Source organism: Sprattus sprattus (genome assembly GCF_963457725.1).
Source record: "Sprattus sprattus genome assembly, chromosome: 1".
Taxonomy (NCBI): Eukaryota; Metazoa; Chordata; class Actinopteri; order Clupeiformes; family Clupeidae; genus Sprattus; species Sprattus sprattus.
In genome coordinates, this window is record NC_137920.1 from 48049510 (window position 1) to 48068898 (window position 19389).

The following is a 19389-nucleotide window of genomic DNA, read 5'->3' on the forward strand; positions in this document are numbered from 1 at the left end:
GGATTTAGCATCACTCATGCAGAGTGAGTCAGTTGTCATCAATAAATATCCCCCCACCACAATGAAGGAACTTCTGATGAAGCCAACTGCCCCAAGCCACACTGTGACTGTGTGGTGTTTTTCATGCATACTAACTATGGAATCAGATCAATGCCATAAATATTTTGTAATCTGTAATATAGATTTTGTATCTGTAATATAGATTTAGTATCTGTGAAACCATCTACACTTTCAAAACCTATCTACAGATACGGATTTCAAATACGAAATGTATCTACACTTTCAAAATCTATTTACAGATACAGATTTCAAATACGAAATGTATCTACACTTTCAAAAACTATCTACACTTTCAAAAACTATCTTCACTTTCAAAATCTATCTGCAGATACAGATTTCAGTTACGCCTTACGGATACGGATACGGATTTCTGTTACGAATTACAAAATCTTTTTGGCACTGTTTTTACAGCCTTTCTAAAGAGCCAATCAGCGCTTTTGGCAGATTTCCTAAAGCGCCAATCAACACATTGTATCCTGTACTGTCTAGCCAATCAGCGCTAGCTTGCTGGCAACTGCTGGCCCACTCATTATTCAATAGTTATAACCTAAATCTGCCACCGCTCTGCCTAAGGAGAGGGTCTCCCCCGCATGGGGGGTCTCCCCCGCATGGTTTGAATAAAATTCGGTGTATGAACGCCGTGGGGGAAGTTAAACAAGCATGCCTTAGGGCTGATGAACACCTGTACTATTTAATTAATCTTAGGCTCTGGCGATTCAGAGATCGCTTGGCTGCAGAACGCATTGTAACTAAGAAATTGGTCTCAGCCACATCTAACAAATAGAATCTAATGAAAGTGTGGCGAGAACTCCAGCTTGCTGCCTCATATATCTCTTCCACTGAGACGCTAGAAAACTCGCTTCCACAAAAAATACACAATAAAGCGTTTTCAATGACTTCAGAAAATGGTTACAAATAGGCTACCCCAAAGTTCCATGAAAAGAAACAAAAATGACATTGCAAGGTGGTTTTGAAACCAGGCTGGTCATTATCCAGTTGTTGAGGATGCATAGCCTATGTACTTAACGGTATACCCCCACCATCACTTTGCATGTGTCTGGAGAACAAGACAATAGCAGTCTGTCTGCTAAATTTTCTCATCGTGATAATGGGTCATATGAATACTGTTCATGGTTAACTTAATTAAATGTGAATAGGAGATCGGTCACGAAAATGCTAACGTTAGCTTTCGTTAGCTACCAAAGCAGATCCTAATATCTTCCATACAACGACAAGGATCTTTGAAACAGGTGGAACGAAGTGTGGAGTGAAAACCACTGACTGTGATTGTGCGTTTAACAATGACTTTATTAACAACTCCAAATATAGGACTTCTTACTTGTGCCATTTCTCGGTCTCTGATCCAAGACTGCCGCATACACCGTTTCACTCAACTTTCCCAGTTGCCAGCAAGCTAGCGCTGATTGGCTAGTCAGTACAGGATACAATGTGTTGATTGCCGCTTTAGGAAATCTGCCAAAAGCGCTGATTGGCTCTTTAGAAAGGAAGTAAAGACAGTGCCAAAAAGATTTTGTAATTCGTAACAGAAATCCGTAATTCGTACTTGAAATCCGTATCCGTATCCGTATCCGTATCCGTAATGCGTAACTGAAATCCATATCTGCAGATAGATTTTAAAGGTGAAGATAGTTTTTGAAAGTGTAGATAGTTTTTGAAAGTGTAGATACATTTCGTATTTGAAATCCGTATCTGTAAATAGATTTTGCAAGTGAAGATAGTTTTTGAAAGTGTAGATACATTTCGTATTTGAAATCCGTATCTGTAGATAGGTTTTGAAAGTGTAGATGGTTTCACAGATACAAAATCTATATTACAGATTACAAAATATTTATGGCATTGATCTGATTCCATAACTAACTGCTTTGCTTTGTGGAACACTGTAAATATAAATGTTTGGTCAGATGTGCTGGTATTGAAGGTGAATCCGATGGGATTATGTCGTGTGGCCTTTTTCAGATTGGGCACGGTGGATGGATGTTACACCTGACCAGGGGGCCAGGTGCACCTCAGAGAAGACTGTTTGGTTTTGTCACTGCACTCTTTTCAACATTCCAGGGTATATTGAGTAGAACACCAATTGGTACAAACATTAAAGTTAGACTTAACCAATTCCACTATGTTGCTGTTTCTTGATGGTGATAAAGAACCATTGTCAGAAATTCCAGCAAAAACTAAAATAATCTCTCAGATTGCATGGAATTAGGAAAGGGTGCTTAGTCTTTGGCACTCAGAAATTAGCAGTGATATTTAGCAATGACAACATTAAAATGGGACCTGGGTAAAATGTGGCATTCTTCTCACACAATCTTAGCAGATGACCTGCAGTTTGACTTCAAGGTCATCTCATCAGTGCAGCAACAACTTGAGCCAACATGCATCTGGTGAGTATTTAGGCATTTGTAAACACACAAAAACACAAAACAATTGGCCAGGACTTATCTGCACCAAAAATCGTTCCCCTGCATTCTGAGCACAATCAGATGAGATTAGCAACAGGAACACACCAGAAACAAGTCATGGTGAGTGGCTGCAGCAAAATCAGGTACGGACAGAACCACAGAAGCACAGTGCTTAATGGGCCTACCTGGGTAGAAGTCTTTGGATTTGGACAGCTTGATAGTGGCCCCTGTCTCCTTCTGCAGCTGGACGATGGTCTGGCCTCCCTTGCCGATAATGGAGCCGGCTGCATAGCTGGGGATCAGCACTTTCAGGAAGTACTCGCCCTCCTCTGCAAAAAAATAGAGACAAGTTGAAACATTAAATTAACCTGTTTTGACCCATAGTGGAGATACATGACACATCCCACAATGTCAAGTCCTGAAACAGTGGTATGTTGTAAATATGTTCACATCAGCGTCACAAATGCAGGATAGGACATGATTTTAAATAAAAACACATCTACCACAAAAAAACAAAGACCTAGCACAAAAAGCACTCAGCCTCAAAAACATTTGATTGCAATTAATTACACGTCAAGTTTTCTTTATTCTGTACTTCTGACCTACCGACTCTCTTTGGGCTTAAGGAATCAAGTTTGCTAACCGGTGAGGGTCAGGATGGGCACGGCTTCACACTTCTATCTAGGTGTTTTTACCCATCAATGCAGAAGCACCCCATCTAGGTGGAGCCCAATGATTTATTTACGCGATTAAAACAGCCTGCCCCCTCATTCGTTTGGGGGTAATTGCAAATGTCGCTTCGGCATTGTGTTTTTTTAAGGAGAGGTGGTGTGAAGGAGTATGAAGAATTGTATGCCCTTATAAAACAATTGGGTTCTAGCGCGTAATTTAGCTGTTTCTGATTGGACGAGAGACGTTCCATGCTATAGGCTATTTGTCAACATACCTACAGTTACGGGACTTTTCACAGCTAAAAACAAATCACTCCGCGATGAAACATTCGCATTGATGATAACCGTTAATTCAAAGTTTTTAAAATTCCAAACCAAGACGTTAACAATGGAACTATTTTTTGTTGCGGAGAAACAATGGCGAAATAAACCATTTTGAATCAATAACTTAGTTTTGAAATGTTAATTTGTTGACTGTAGAATTGTTTTATAAAAGCAATATAGCACTCGTGGGAGTGGGGTAGGTAAGGGATAATCCCACGGGTGTTGTTACCTACGCCACTCAATTAAAAAAAACGACATACAATACAATGATAGTCCCCTCTTATCTCGGAACAGTTTTTTTTAACACAGAACATTGAAGCAATTAACTCTATCCTGTTCAGTTAGCAAATCAGTCCATCAAATGTCTTGCCAGTTTTGTCATGTCGATTTTTAAATATTGTGCTGCTTTTCTGATTCTGGTAGGGGCTATTATGGTCATATCTCCTGCTTTCCTTTACGGGTAAGTATTTCAACATGAAACATCTAAACAGCCTGTCCAGATTCACTGACAGTTTGTGAAAGTGTTGGCAATTGGCAGTCACTGTACTTGAGCCTGAGAAAATTAAATGAATTATCAAGATGTTCAGAACATTTCCAGCCATATGCGTTTTCATAGTCTCAGTTCCAGCAGTTGAAAGAAATATTAGACCACTGAAGGAAGATTTGCTGGTACTGCACTTTTCATTTGAATTTTCTTTCAGGAAAGGATCAGAGATGATGTTCAATACAAAGATGGTGTTCAATGTCGGTATTCTGTGGCGCTCAATGCATACATGATGTCTAATGCATTACCATGACGATCATGGTGACCTAGTTAGACTGGTTGGTGGGCAACAGAGACGGCACTGCTTAATTCTGTTTAATACATTTTGAATGCTTTTCAGAGCTCCTGACATACTCGATGAAGACCCCTGAGGCCACTGCAAACATAGAAGACAGCTAGTTCTATTTGTAAAAAAAGAGTCTACTCCCTCTCCATCTCACTCGCTCTCTTTCTCTATCTCTCCCTCCTACCTGTTCCTGAGTTTTCACAGGTGACTCTCCATTATCGCCAGGCCCAGTTTTTTTTCTTCCATCTCTTTTTCTCATTCCTTCTCAGGCATTTTGGGTGACACGCTCTGTCCCAGATTTTTCCCTGAGCACAGAAAAACTGACCTGCTTTTTGGGTTCTCAGCAGTCTAATTTTAACTTTAGTTTTATCATTTTCATCATGCCAAGGCCCGTTGCTGGCCTAACAAGGGGGTACATGAGCCCTCACATCGAGACCCGAGCCATCTAGCCGCCGGGGTTAGAATAATTCCCCAGCAGGCTTGTGGTTTAGCACATGCAACAGAGAGCTGGAGATGTCGGCCTGTAAAACCAGGCTGTGTTGGTGCAACAGCAGAATCTGGAGCCTCTCGGAGAGCAGAGAACTTGACTGCGGTCCAGAGTGTGCGTGCGTGTAACTCGCACGACCATATGGAAGGCTGATCCCGCAGATTTGTATGGGAGACACTTGCCAGGGAGTGACGTATTCCCCGCTCTCTCTCACTTTCTTTTTTTTTTTCTTCATTTCTTTAATTTGTTTCTCTAGGATGAAGCTTCTTGGTGCGCTAACATAACTGCTATGGTAGCAAGGATTTTAATTTCCCATCAGCCTGAGGAAAATGTAAATAGGCTACAAATGCACTGCATTCAGTTTGTTGCTGACATTCTGCTGAAAAGCATTTAAAAAAAAAGAATGTCATCCTGTTTGCTCATGCATTTCAGGCCTTTACTGTTGTGTGAACTGCCTACATGTTTTTTTCTCAGTACTTCTCACCCTTGTTCACTCTCACTTACTCACTGATCTCTCTCTCACTCTCTCTCTTTCCCTTTTCTTTCCTATACCACCATACCTCTAGGGCATCCATCAACATGTGCAAGAAAGCCACATCGACTCTCCTAGCAGGACATTGTGCTCTTGACCCTCACTCCAGATAACAACTTGTTTGCGTAACTGCTGCACAGGCTCTAAACAGTCCCACTGGTTCACCCCTGATCATCACCGTGATGTCGCTCAATAACACCCTGTCCTCGGAGACTCAAGGTTTTCTCACTGAGAATGATCTAGAAAGTCCTGAGGGCGACACAGATTGAAAATGAAATGCTTTGTGATAATATCATATTCATTTACATGGCTCTGATTCTAAGCTCATGGCTAAATCTTTTCAGTCGTCGTTGTGCTAATAATTTATTAATACAAGAGCATGCAGTGTTTGAGGGAAGATGAGAGCTGGCATTGTGTCAGACAAATGTGACGAGGTGTTGCAACACTCAAACTAAATGTCTCAAAGGTCCACATGATGTACAAATAATTGATATACATGAGTTAGTGAATTTGCTTGGTGTATGACATTGCCTTTATGTCGTATGTTTTATCAGCCTGTGTTTTTTCTGTCTATACAGTTCAAATCTATACGGTTCATATTTCTATTTAGTTTACCCACATTTGGTCTTTCAACTCGAAGTTAAAGAGAAATGTTCAGTTTAGGTGAAATCTTTCTTTTCTTCCAGTTAAGAGTTGAGAGGCAACACAGGGAACCATAAGATAAGGACAGACCCCTTCGGCATGCCCAAAAGAAGCAGCTCTGAGAGGGGCACTGCATCACTTAGAGGGAGGCATGTGGAGGGCTCCTACCGGTGGAGAGTTCCACATCATCACCTGACTTCATCCAACCCCTGTGATGGGACCCGTGTCAAAACCCAAGGGCCAATGGCGAGAGGGCAATGAGAATAGGAGACTTTGGCACAGGGAGGATGCTGGTGATAATAGGAAGAGGTGAGAGGAGAAAGAGATTATTATGATGTTAAAGATGGTGAGGAGTAAAGACAGGAGATTATTATGATGTTAGAGATGGTGTGGAGTAAGGAGAGATTATTGTGATGTGAGATGGTGAGGAGTAAAGAGAGGAGATTATTATGATGTGAGAGATGGTGAAGAGTAAAGAGAGATTATTATGATGTTAGAGATGGTGTGGAGTAAAGACATGAGATTATTATGATGTTACAGATGGTGTGGAGTAAAGAGAGGAGATTATTATGATGTTAGAGATGGTGTGGAGTAAAGAGAGATTATTGTGATGTGAGAGATGGTGAGGAGTAAAGAGAGATTATTATGATGTTAGAGATGGAGTGGAGTTAAGAGAAATTATTATGATGTTACAGATGGTGAGGAGTAAAGACAGGAGATTATTATGATGTTAGAGATGGTGAGGAGTAATGAGAGATTATTATGATGTTAGAGATGGAGTGGAGTTAAGAGAGATTATTATGATGTTAGAGAGAGATGGTGAGGAGTACAGAGATATTATTATGATGTTGGAGATGGTGAGGAGTAAAGAGAGATTATTATGATGTTGGAGATGGTGAGGAGTAAAGAGAGATTATTATGATGTAAGAGATGGAGTTGAGTTAAGAGAGATTATTATGATGTGAGAGATGGTGAGGAGTAACAAGAGATTGTTATGATGTTAGAGTTGGTGAAGAGTAAAGAGAGATTATTATGAAGTTAGAGACGGTGTGGAGTAAAGAGAGTAGATTATTATGATGTCAGAGATGGTGAGAAGTAAAGAGATATTATTATGATGTTAAAGAGAGATGGTGAGGAGTAAAGAGAGGAGATTATGATGTTAGAGATGCTGTGGAGTAAAGAAAGGAGATTATTATGATGTTAGAGATGGTGAGGAGTAAAGATAGGAGATTATGATGTTAGAGAGAGATGGTGAGGAGTAAAGAGAGGAGATTATTATGATGTTAGAGATGGTGAGGAGCAAAGAGAGGAGATTATTATGATGTTAGAGATGGTGAGGAGTATAGAGAGATTATTATGATGGCAGAGATGGTGAGGGGTATAGAGATATTATTATGATGTTAGAGAGAGATGGTGAGGAGTAAAGAGAGTAGATTATTATGATGTTAGAGATGGTGAGGAGTAAAGAGATATTATTACGATGTTAAAGAGAGATGGTGAGGAGTAAAGAGAGGAGATTATTATGATGTTAGAGATGGTGAGGGGTAAAGAGAGATTATTATGATGTTAGAGATGGTGTGGAGTAAAGAGAGGAGATTATTATGATGTTGGAGATGGTGAGGAGTAAAGAGATATTATTATGATGTTAGAGATGGTGTGGAGTAAAGAGAGTAGATTATTATGATGTTAGAGATGGTGAGGAGTAAAGAGATATCATTATGATGTTAAAGAGAGATGGTGAGGAGTAAAGAGAGGAGATTATGATGTTAGAGATGGTGAGGAGTAAAGAGAGATTATTATGATGTTAGAGATGGTGTGGAGTAAAGAAAGATTATTATGATGTTAGAGATGGTGTGGAGTAAAGAAAGATTATTATGATGTTAGAGATGGTGAGGGGTAAAGAGAGGAGATTATTATGATGTTAGAGATGGTGAGGAGTAAAGAGAGGAGATTATGATGTTAGAGATGCTGTGGAGTAAAGAAAGGAGATTATTATGATGTCAGAGATGGTGAGAAGTAAAGAGATATTATTATGATGTTAAAGAGAGATGGTGAGGAGTAAAGAGAGGAGATTATGATGTTAGAGAGAGATGGTGAGGAGTAAAGAGAGGAGATTATTATGATGTTAGAGATGGTGAGGAGCAAAGAGAGGAGATTATTATGATGTTAGAGATGGTGAGGAGTATAGAGAGATTATTATGATGGCAGAGATGGTGAGGGGTATAGAGATATTATTATGATGTTAGAGAGAGATGGTGAGGAGTAAAGAGAGTAGATTATTATGATGTTAGAGATGGTGAGGAGTAAAGAGAGATTATTACGATGTTAAAGAGAGATTATTATGATGTTAGAGATGGTGAGGGGTAAAGAGAGATTATTAGGATGTTAGAGATGGTGTGGAGTAAAGAGAGGAGATTATTATGATGTTGGAGATGGTGAGGAGTAAAGAGATATTATTATGATGTTAGAGATGGTGTGGAGTAAAGAGAGTAGATTATTATGATGTTAGAGATGGTGAGGAGTAAAGAGATATCATTATGATGTTAAAGAGAGATGGTGAGGAGTAAAGAGAGGAGATTATGATGTTAGAGATGGTGAGGAGTAAAGAGAGATTATTATGATGTTAGAGATGGTGTGGAGTAAAGAAAGATTATTATGATGTTAGAGATGGTGTGGAGTAAAGAAAGATTATTATGATGTTAGAGATGGTGAGGGGTAAAGAGAGGAGATTATTATGATGTTAGAGATGGTGAAGAGTAAAGAGAGGAGATTATTATGATGTTAGAGAGAGATGGTGTGGAGTAAAGAGAGGAGATTATTATGATGTTAAAGAGAGATGGTAAGGAGGAAAGAGAGGAGATTATTATGATGTTAAAGAGAGATGGTGAGGAGTAAAGAGAGGAGATTATTATGATGTTAAAGAGAGATGGTGAGGAGTAAAGAGAGGAGATTATTATGATGTTAGAGATGGTGAAGAGTACGGAGTAAAGAGAGGAGATTATTATGATGTTAAAGAGAGATGGTGAGGAGTAAAGAGAGGATATTAGGTAACACTTTCTATGAAGCCCAGCGTTATAAGGCCCTATAAGGACATTATAAGGGCCTTAATAATGACTTATAGCGATTGCTATGATGACTTATAGCTACTTTATAACTACGTATAATGTCTTCATGATGACTCATAATAACCTTTATGATACATTATATCAGTTCATTATGAATGGTTATAATTAAAGACGGAATAATGCATTATAAATATGTGACTGTCGGGTAACACTTGCTATGAAGCCTGCCTTTATAAGGTCCTATAAGGACTTTAATGATGACGTTTTAAAAGTAGCTATAAGTCATTGTAGCACTCTTTATAACTATGTTTAGCATCTCCACAATGACTCATATCCACTGCTCTGAAACATCAGTTAATTATAAATGGTTATAATCTAAGATAAAATGATGCATTATAAATATGTGATCATAGGTTTGTGTGGGTAATCATGAATCCTATGAAGCCTGCATATATGAAGCACTATAAGAACATTCATAATACCTTTAAAAACTAGTTAAGTCATTGTGGCACTCATTCTTACCTTCTCAGTCCTACGTCTTCTACCTTCTTGAGCGTGCTCTCAGGTCTGAAAGCTGTATTACCATCGATATTTGCTTGACTGGTTGATGAACAGATTTCACTGGTCCAAAAGCACGCGGTGTCAAAGTTATGCTTTTATGTAGACAACTTTAATATTTCGTCGTTTCTGCAACTATCAGTATTTATTGTGTAGGGACATTGGGTTTGGAGTAATAACAGCAACTCTGAAGTTCAAAAGTCTTAGCCCGAAATCTTTAAAATGTGTTTTTGTATAAAGTCTGAGCACCTCCAGAAAGTTTTAAATAAAAGGGTTTTCATCTGTATCCTGTTGTATTTACTGTCAGCACTATTAACAAGTTCATAATGCCTTATCTTCTCTTCTCTTATCTTATAATAATCTTATATCTGTTTAAAACAACATTACCCTTTTGTCACTTTACTTAAAGCTGACAAAGTACACTTATAGAATCTTATATCTGTTCATAACAACACCACCCTTTTGTCACTTTACTTAAAGCTGACAAAGTCCACTTATAGGATCTTCTAAAAGTTTATAATATTCTATGTCTGTATAGCAGCCTATTCACCATACTAATAACCATTAATGAATAAGCATAATATATCACAAAGGTGGTTATGATGTGCCGTGAAGACCTATATACATAGTTATAATGAGTGCCACAATGACTTAACTAGTTTTTAAAGCTATTATGAATGTTCTCATAGTGCTTCATATATGCAGGCTTCATAGGATTCATGATTACCCACACAAACCTATGATCACATATTTATAATGCATCATTTTATCTTAGATTATAACCATTTATAATTAACTGACATAACGTTTCAGAGCAGTGGATATGAGTCATTGTGGAGATGCTAAACATAGTTATAAAGAGTGCTACAATGACTTATAGCTACTTTTAAACGTCATTATTAATGTCCTTATAGGACCTTATAAAGGTAGGCTTCATAGCAAGTGTTACCCGACAGTCACATATTTATAATGCATTATTCCGTCTTTAATTATAACCATTCATAATGAACTGATATAATGTATATTAAAGGTGATTATGAGTCATCATGAAGACATTATACGTAGTTATAAAGTAGCTATAAGTCATTGTAGCAATCGCTATAAGTCATTATTAAGGCCCTTATAATGTCCTTATAGGGCCTTATAACGCTGGGCTTCATAGAAAGTGTTACCGGATATTATTATGATGTTAAAGAGAGATGGTGAGGAGTAAAGAGAGATTATTATGATGTGAGAGATGGTGAGGAGTAAAGAGAGATTATTATGATATTAGAGATGGTGAAGAGTAAAGACAGGGGATTATTATGATGTTTGACATGGAGTGGAGTTAAGAGAGATTATTATGATGTTAAAGATGGTGAAGAGTAAAGAGAGATTATTATGATGTTATAGATGGAGTGGAGTAAAGAGAGGAGATTATTATGAAGTAGGGAGATGGTGTGGAGTAAAGAAAGGAGATTATTATGATGTTAGAGATGGTGAGGAGTAAAGAGAGATTGTTATGACGTTAGAGATGGTGAAGAGTAAAGAGAGATTATTATGATGTGAGAGATGGTGAGGAGTAAAGAGAGATTATTATGATGTTAGAGATGGTGAAGAGTAAAGAGATATTATTATGATATTAGAGATGGTGTGGAGTAAAGACAGGAGATTATTATGATGTTACAGATGGTGAGGAGTAAAGAGAGATTATTATGATGTTAGAGATGGTGAAGAGTAAAGAGAGATTATTATGATGTTAGAGATGGTGTGGAGTAAAGAGAGGAGATTTTTATGATGTTAGAGATGGTGAGGAGTAAAGAGATATTATTATGATGTTAAAGATAGATGGTGAGGAGTAACGAGAGGAGATTATTATGATGTTAAAGAGAGATGGTGAGAAGTAAAGAGAGGAGATTATGATGTTAGAGATGGTGAGGAGTAAAGAGAGATTATTATGATGTTAGAGATGGTGTGGAGTAAAGAAAGATTATTACGATGTTAGAGATGGTGAGGAGTAAAGAGAGGAGATTATTATGATGTTAGAGATGGTGAAGAGTAAAGAGAGGAGCTTATTATGATGTTAGAGAGAGATGGTGTGGAGTAAAGACAGGAGATTATTATGATATTAAAGAGAGATGGTGAGGAGTAAAGAGAGATTATTATGATGTTAGAGATGGTGTGGAGTAAAGAGAGTAGATTATTATGATGTTAGAGATGGTGAGGAGTAAAGAGATATTATTATGATGTTAAAGAGAGATGGTGAGGAGTAAAGAGAGGAGATTATTATGATGTTAGAGAGAGATGGTGTGGAGTAAAGACAGGAGATTATTATGATGTTAGAGATGGTGTGGAGTAAAGAGAGATTATTATGATGTTAGAGATGGTGTGGAGTGAAGACAGGAGATTATTATGATGTTGGAGATGGTGAAGAGTAAAGAGAGGAGATTATTATGATGTAAGAGATGGTGTGGAGTGAAGACAGGAGATTATTGTGATGTTGGAGATGGTGAAGAGTACAGAGTGAAGCAGGAAGGGGGAAATCATTTACATAGCAGCTGAAGCAGGCAAACCTGGATACACCAAATCCATGGCAAAGCAGGGCCAGGTAATTTCCAGATTCCGCTGCTATCTCCGCAATGTATGGGGGTGGTGGTAGGGGGGTAAGGACAAGACAGAGAGAGCAAGAGGCAAAATAAAAAAGGGTGTGTGTGGGGTGCGGGGGGGGGGGGGTTAGTTTGTTTGGCACCAGCGCAGCAGTGGCTCTCAGATTCTCAGATTCCTTCCTCATTCTCTGGCTTTTGTTGCTGATTGAGCTTCAGCCCTAACCCTAACCCTAACCCTGGTTGTGCTTATGCCCTCTATTCTATCATTTCAACAAATGCACCGTTTCTTTCATTTTATTTTTCCAGTGGCAGAGATAGATTTTCCCACCAAGACAAGAGCACTTAACATCAGAGAGAGGCTTGTTAATCCAAGCAATATAAATTGAGACCAGAGCGATGGGGCAAAAACAATCAAGCCTTGCATGTCCTGACTGAATTTGACAAATGTTATCCACACCAGGAGAGAGAGTGTGTATGTGTGTGTGTGTGTGTGTGTGTGTGTGTGTGTGTGTGTGTGTGTGTGTTTGTGTGTGTGTGTTCCTCATTCACCCCCCAATGTAAGAAAGTAGACCCCCCACCAACAAAAACACCCTCACACACACACACACACACAAGACCTCACATGCCCAGGGTCACAGGGGGTGGGCTCACACACAACCCCGCTAAACCTTCAGAAATGCACTCACACACACACACACACACACACACACACACACACACACACACACACACACACACACACACAGGGGGAACTGCACATGGGTCACTATAGCAATCTTAGGCCCCCTGCTCAATGTTGCCATTGTAAATGCATACATTGTGTGGGTACTCCAGCAAAAACCACTCCCTAAGAACCGCAAGCCATGGTCCCTAAAAGCTTTTAAAATAAATCTGGTTCATGAACTATGCGATGGCTTTAGCTCCAGAATGCGAGGAGCAAAGGGCATTGCACCAAGTGGATTACCTCATCTACAATACATATGGGCTTGGACTCAAATCACTAGTAGGCCTACTTCACGATCTTCTATGGTTACCAGCAGATAAGGTAACTAATAATCGCCATATTTGCTTTAATGTTTTATAGAGTAAGAGGCTATGTGTAGGCTAACTCTCTATTGAAAGACGCTGACCGGCGCATCAACACAAACTAGGCTCTGTGAGTAAAATTAGCGTAGCTAATCAGAAATGTTGTAGATGCCAGAGTTGGCAACTATCGCTCAGATTTAGGTTGTAAGTTATCCATCAACATTCATTTTACAACTTACATTAGTTTCGTTGTCATTCGACTTGAAAATCTCTGGCTCAATTTGGCAAAGCACTACTTCTTCCTCCAGGGTAAACATACGAGGACGTTTCGGTGCTGTCATTTTGCCGATCTGGCTGGCTGAGGTAATCGAGTGATTAGAGAAGGCTACAAAGTGGAATACTAGGCAGTTTGTAGCGGGAAATATTGAGAGTAAAATGTAACAAATTATACTGTATAATTACCAATGTCACAAATAGCTTAGCGGTAATATGAATAGCTTAAATGGGATGGCTACATTAGCCTAGCCTGGTGACACCAGCCTACGTATTTCCGCCTGAATTGATTTCAAGCTCATACTCAGTCTGGCCCAACCCCATTGACAATCGTCTCCAGAACTCAACATTTTGCAGGACCAATCAGTGAACAGTTCAGAGCTGTGACGCAAAACTCGCCTTGGAGGAAAAGACACGAAAAGCTATCGGAAAAGTTGTCTCAACTCTCGAGAACATCAGAAAATTAAAAGGAGAACAAGAGTATTTTCTAGTTTTATGATTGGAAAGGACGTTGTAGCTCTTCTCCCAACTGGCTTTGGGAAGAGTTTAATCTACCGAATGCTTACTAAACGTTGCTGATTGGTTAAGGGAACTCCAATGATTTTAAACCTCAAGATAAGCACCCGCCCATCTCGGAAACCAAAATGCATTGGGTTGGCCCAGACTGAAAGACGGAATGAAATAGAGTCACAGGCTGGTAATGGCCAGGCCAACATTAGCCAGCTAGTTAGGAGAATCTCCGCTCTCTTTCTCTCATACCATCCTGTTCTGCAGCGAAGGCACCACGTAATAACGTGATAATTTCTCAAAATAGTTAAATACAAATATATAGCTTTTAAGATAAAAATATGTTCAATAAGGCTTAAAGAATTAAATCAGGTGTGTAGATGAAGTTCAGCAACAGCATTTCCAGTGTTTACATCCATGATTATATGCTGGTCGTCGCCAGCCGTTACAGGAGAATACAGAGCGGCCGTCAGCGGCCGCTATGGGGTCTAGAGGGTTAATGAGAGTGAATTCGAGACCCACCACAATTGCGATGTAGAGGGAGAACAAGTGATATATATATTGGTTGGAGATCGCAAAGCGATCATGTGGGGCAATGACGTCATCAGGTTGCGTGAATCCGTGCAGAAGAACACCAGCCCCCGTACCGATTCAAATCTACTCACTTTCTACCCCCGATTCGGATCGTTGCGGATACCGTGTGCGGATAGAGAGTGTTCGTCTAAATGAAAGGGCTATCTGTATTCTGAACTTTACAGACAGAGACAAACTAGACTTCGTAAAAACAGCCTCTTAGACCACTGACGATTCCTAGACTACAGCAGTGTAACAAACATACCATATGTCCTACAATATATACGTAATACCAGAAAAGATAAAGATATTTAGGTACTCCAAAAGCACAGTGTATTATTATATGCAAGACAAATAACACACAAACAGCTATGGGCTATAGAACAGTCTGGAATTTTCTGCCTTACCTTCTTATTTCTGCCTTACCTTCTTATTTTCTACAAAGACGTCTTAGCAATTCAAGTGAAAAGATGCCATGCATGTGTCTCAATATGTTTGCCAGTGTACATGTGTGTATGTGTGTGCATGTGTGTGTATGTGTGTGTGTGTGTGTGTGTGTGTGGGGGGGGGGGGGGGTGTGGGGGGTTGTCAGTGTGTCTACGTGATCTGTGTGGTAAATCACTCCACCATGGTTTCCTGTCTTTCGAGTCTTTCCCTCTTTCTCTCCTCACCTACTCCATATTCTCACACACACATACAGTAGATGTTCCCTTTGCTACCTATCTGCCCTCATATACACCAAACACATCGCCAGCCTAACCTCTAGACAGAAGCCCACAGGGAGGACTGCACTTAAGGGTTGCGTTGAGCACCAGGCTGGTGGTGTTGAGGGGGTCTCCTCAGGAGTATGACAGGGTGGTCGTGGGTGTCTTTGTGGTGGTAGGGATAGGGGACGTTGTGGGTACACAACCTCCTCCTTCAGCCCCCTCCATTTTTTTCCACAATGCCACAGCACCCCTGAGTGCCCCAGCCACCTGAACACTGCAGGTAAACGCCACAGCAGCTGAACACTGAAAGTCAACGCCACAGCACCTGGACACTGCAGGTTAACGCCACAGCACCTGAACACTGCAGGTTAACGCCACAGCACCTGAACACTGCAGGTTAACGCCACAGCACCTGAACACTGCAGGTAAACGCCACAGCACCTGAACACTGCTGGTAAACGCCACAGCACCTGAACACTGCAGGTAAACGCGGTGCATTGGGGTGACGTCACTCTAACAGCCCACCGCTATCCAAGCAGCTGCCTGCCTCCCTGCCTCCCTGCCTCTCTGCCTCCCTGCCCGCTCGCTCTATGCCTTTGCCTTTACCTCACGCCCCCCTTGCGATGACTGATGGTTAACGCCGCCATGTCATTTGGACCTTGCGGCCACAGCTACGTGAAGGACACGTGTGTATGTGTGTGTGTGTCTGTGTGTGTGTGCGTGTGTGGTGTGTGTGTATATGTATGTGTCTGTAGGGGAAGGGAGCGGTTGAGGGGGGGTACTGAAGGATACACTTCGCTACACAGCTACATAGGCGGTGATGAGAAAGGGCAAATAGACAAACTGAGAGCTAATTATTTGGCCGGCAGGCCGGCCGGCCAGCCATCGTTGCCAGTTAGCTGTTACTCTACGTATGGATGGACATGCAGCTGATCAGTATGATAGCGGGGATAAGCACAGACTACTGCGGCTCACCCAGGATAATATGATCACAGGTCGGCGCAAGCAAGCCTGGCGCAAGCAAGGGGCAGCATGATCGGAAAATGGCTGGAGAAAGAGAAAGAGAAGAAGAGAGAGAAAGAGAGAGAGCACTCAATGAAAGGACGAGGATGAACAAGGCGAGGAGAAGGAATTAAATTAATTGAAAGCAGGAAAGGAAGGGGAGACAAGGCATGAGAGGCTAGCACTGAGAACCTGATGCAGAAGCAAAACGATGCCAAATGGGCTTGCATTGTTCCAAACAGGACAATCATTTAAAGTCTGATGGGCTTTGTGAGGGAGAGGAAGCCATCCCTTACTCCTCCCCTCATCTAGCCTCAGCAGCAAGGCCGGGGGAGCATGAGAGAAAGAGAGTTAAAAAGAGAGGGAAGAGAGAGGGAAGAGAGAGGCCGATGTGATACCATGACCTTGGTTATGAGGGTGAAACTTATGTCATTCTGTCACAGCTGAGGTCAGTGGGGTTGTTCTCTGGCTCCCTTCCCATTCCTAAGAACCCTTCTTTAGTTAGCTTTCTATAGCTACTGAGAACATCGGCAGGGTTGTCATGACAAGAGACAATTGTTACCACGACGACACAAGCCGGCGAGGCCATTTTTTAAAATGACCATTGGAAGCAGTGTGTCTGTGTGGCATACCTGCTGTTGGCACAGCCAGCAAACTGACAGGAGGCCAGTCTTATTCCTCCCTTTTGGAACACTTTTGTTGCTACAACGGAGAGAAGGCAGCCATGTTCACAGTCATTTTTCCTCCCTTTTTTCTCACTGCTCTTTCCTTTTCTTCCCCCTCTCCCTTGCTCTCTCTCTCTCTGTCTCACTCCCTCCCTTTCCTGCGGCAGTGTTTTCTGTCACTAATTTGACATGCGGTGCGCAAACTCGCAGGCAGAATGAGTAACAGGTTCTATGGTGTGGCGTACACGAGTAAATACGACAATCTGTTGCTTTCCTGATTGCCAAGGGGGAAAGCCCAGCAGAACGTGGCAGGGTTAAGCTGCGCCAAACGCTTGTGGGCTTAAACCCATGATCCAGTGACAAACATCCATACATTCACTCACACACACTGTTAATGCTGTCGGGGGCACGAGTGAGAGGAATGATGGGGAGGTCGGCAAAGGAGGTGGGGGGTTGGAGTGGGGGGGTTCAGGGATGGCGGTTTGATGGTGGTTAACATGGCATTGAGACTCTGAATACCCCCCCCCCGCCCCCCCCTCAGTGTTGTATTGTGACCATCGCCACAAAACCATCAGCCTCCAATCTAACAGTCACCCAAACGCCTCTGCATTTGAAAAGGGTTAGCCTGCCCCCTAAGAGACACCGCAAGGACGATGGAGTGAAAAGCACAAGCGTGTGTGCACACACACACACACACACAGACACATACACACACACACACGCACACACATACGGAAACAATGAGGAACAAATGATGACAGGAATAAAACCTCCCAGAAATTACAGGATTTGAGAAAACAAATGACAACAGGCGTCAGTCCCAGATACAGAACCATTAATTGGATTCAACAAGTCAACAAAAGAGCAAGCAAAGGGGGAGCGGGTTGTGGGTTTCTCAGAGGTTTGGGGGGGGGGGGGGGATTTGGGGGGCGGATTTCTCTCTTACCCATTCTGCTCTTCTCGCTGGGGTGTGCTTCCTCTCCGTGTCAGATGGCCATCAAAGTGGCGAAGGCAAGGGCTGATGCTGGAAAACGCACCTTGACGACGGGACAGAGAGCATAGGTACGCCGGTGGGCGTCGAGGAATGCGAACGGCTGCAGCGCCCAGTCGACCCTCTTTTTTTCTTTCCCGGGGTTTGTGTGTCTCCGAAAAAAATGTGTGGGGCGGCAAAGGGGAGGGAAAGGGGGGGGGGAGGTTGTTGGGGATTGGGGGGTAGGGGAGGGGGTCCTGGCGGCAAACGTCAGCACAGCATCCCTTCCATGCTCCGCAATCAGAGGCCCCCTTCTCTCTCTCTCGCTCTCTCTCTCTGTGTCTCTGTGTCTCTCGCTCGCCTGCTCCTGCTCTGTCGCCTGCTTGCACTGAGATTGGATGAAGATGCTAATACCTATGCTGCTGGATATTAAAGGGAGAGCCGCTGTGCATTGTTCAGCTCCTTGCGCTGGACTGAGGTTCTTCCTTCACTGCATCACCCTTCCCTCTCGCTCTCGCTCTCGTTCTCTCTCCTGCTCCCTCTCTCTATCTCTCTCGTTGTGCGCTCTCCGTCTCTCCCTCTCTCCCTCTCTCTGCTCCTCTCTCTCTCTCTCCGCTGCCTCTCATCCATATTCATCGCCAGTCCTGGCCCTGTGCTGCATTGTGCAGTGAGGAGAGAGGCACCTAGCGTGTCCAATCACCCACCCCCGTCCTCTCCGTGATACACCCCCACCCCCGACCACTACCAACCCCCCCTTCCCTCATTCTTTCATCTCCTCTCCACCCCCCCCCCCCCCCAACCAAAAACAGAAAGAGAAACAGGGCTTTCTTCTCTACTACCACCAACTCCTCTCACACCCACCGCCATGCACTCCTTTGACGCAGCACTATAAAGGCGCTATAGAAGCACCCCAATCACAATTGGGTAAAATAGGAAAAGATGGACGTTTAACGTATGGCGCGGAACTGAGAAAGAAACAGAGAGAGTGCGGGCGCGAGACTGAGAGAAACAGTGAGAGAAAGGAATGACGAAAGACAAAAGAACAGTGACCTTGCGTGTGTTCAGAATGAAACGGAGGTGCAAGATGAGGAAAAAAAAACTGGATGAGGAGGAAATGAAAAGATAAAGAAAGAGTGGGAGAGAGAGAGAGATAAAGAGAATGAGAGAGAGAGAGAGAAAGAGAAAAAGCTCAGACAGCCATGTTTGAGAATGCGGCTCCCATTCGCTCTTTCGCCTCTCGGAAAATGGCAGCGCTGCTGCAGAGGAGTCTCTACGGGGGTCGGCCACAGTAAATCATTGCCTATAAATCCTATAGAGAGTCGGCGGACACACAAATTGGCATATGTGTGGTGGTATATGGTGAAGACTGGGGGGAGGGGCAGCGCAAGCTTGACTTAGCTCACAGAGCATGTTATATCATCATTCATATTCACTTCACATCTTGGCGATTTTCCATTGTGTTCACAAATATGTGTCTTTGTCTCTGCATGTG

General features: G+C 42.1%; 1 protein-coding gene across 5 annotated transcripts in view; it reads right to left on the minus strand.

Moving 5' to 3' along the window:
• Positions 1-19389, minus strand: part of nova1 (NOVA alternative splicing regulator 1) — a gene marked incomplete at both ends in the record, with an annotated part of 29567 nt that overhangs the window by 7324 nt on the left and 2854 nt on the right. For 3 of the 5 annotated variants that reach the window (XM_080849685.1, XM_080849683.1, XM_080849684.1), the window contains one exon: positions 2666-2809. In XM_080849685.1, the coding sequence (XP_080705811.1) occupies positions 2666-2809 (144 nt within the window). Of the gene's footprint in view, positions 1-2647; positions 2810-19389 lie in introns of all 5 variants that reach the window. The other 2 variants (XM_080849682.1, XM_080849681.1) reach the window with 1 other exon arrangement.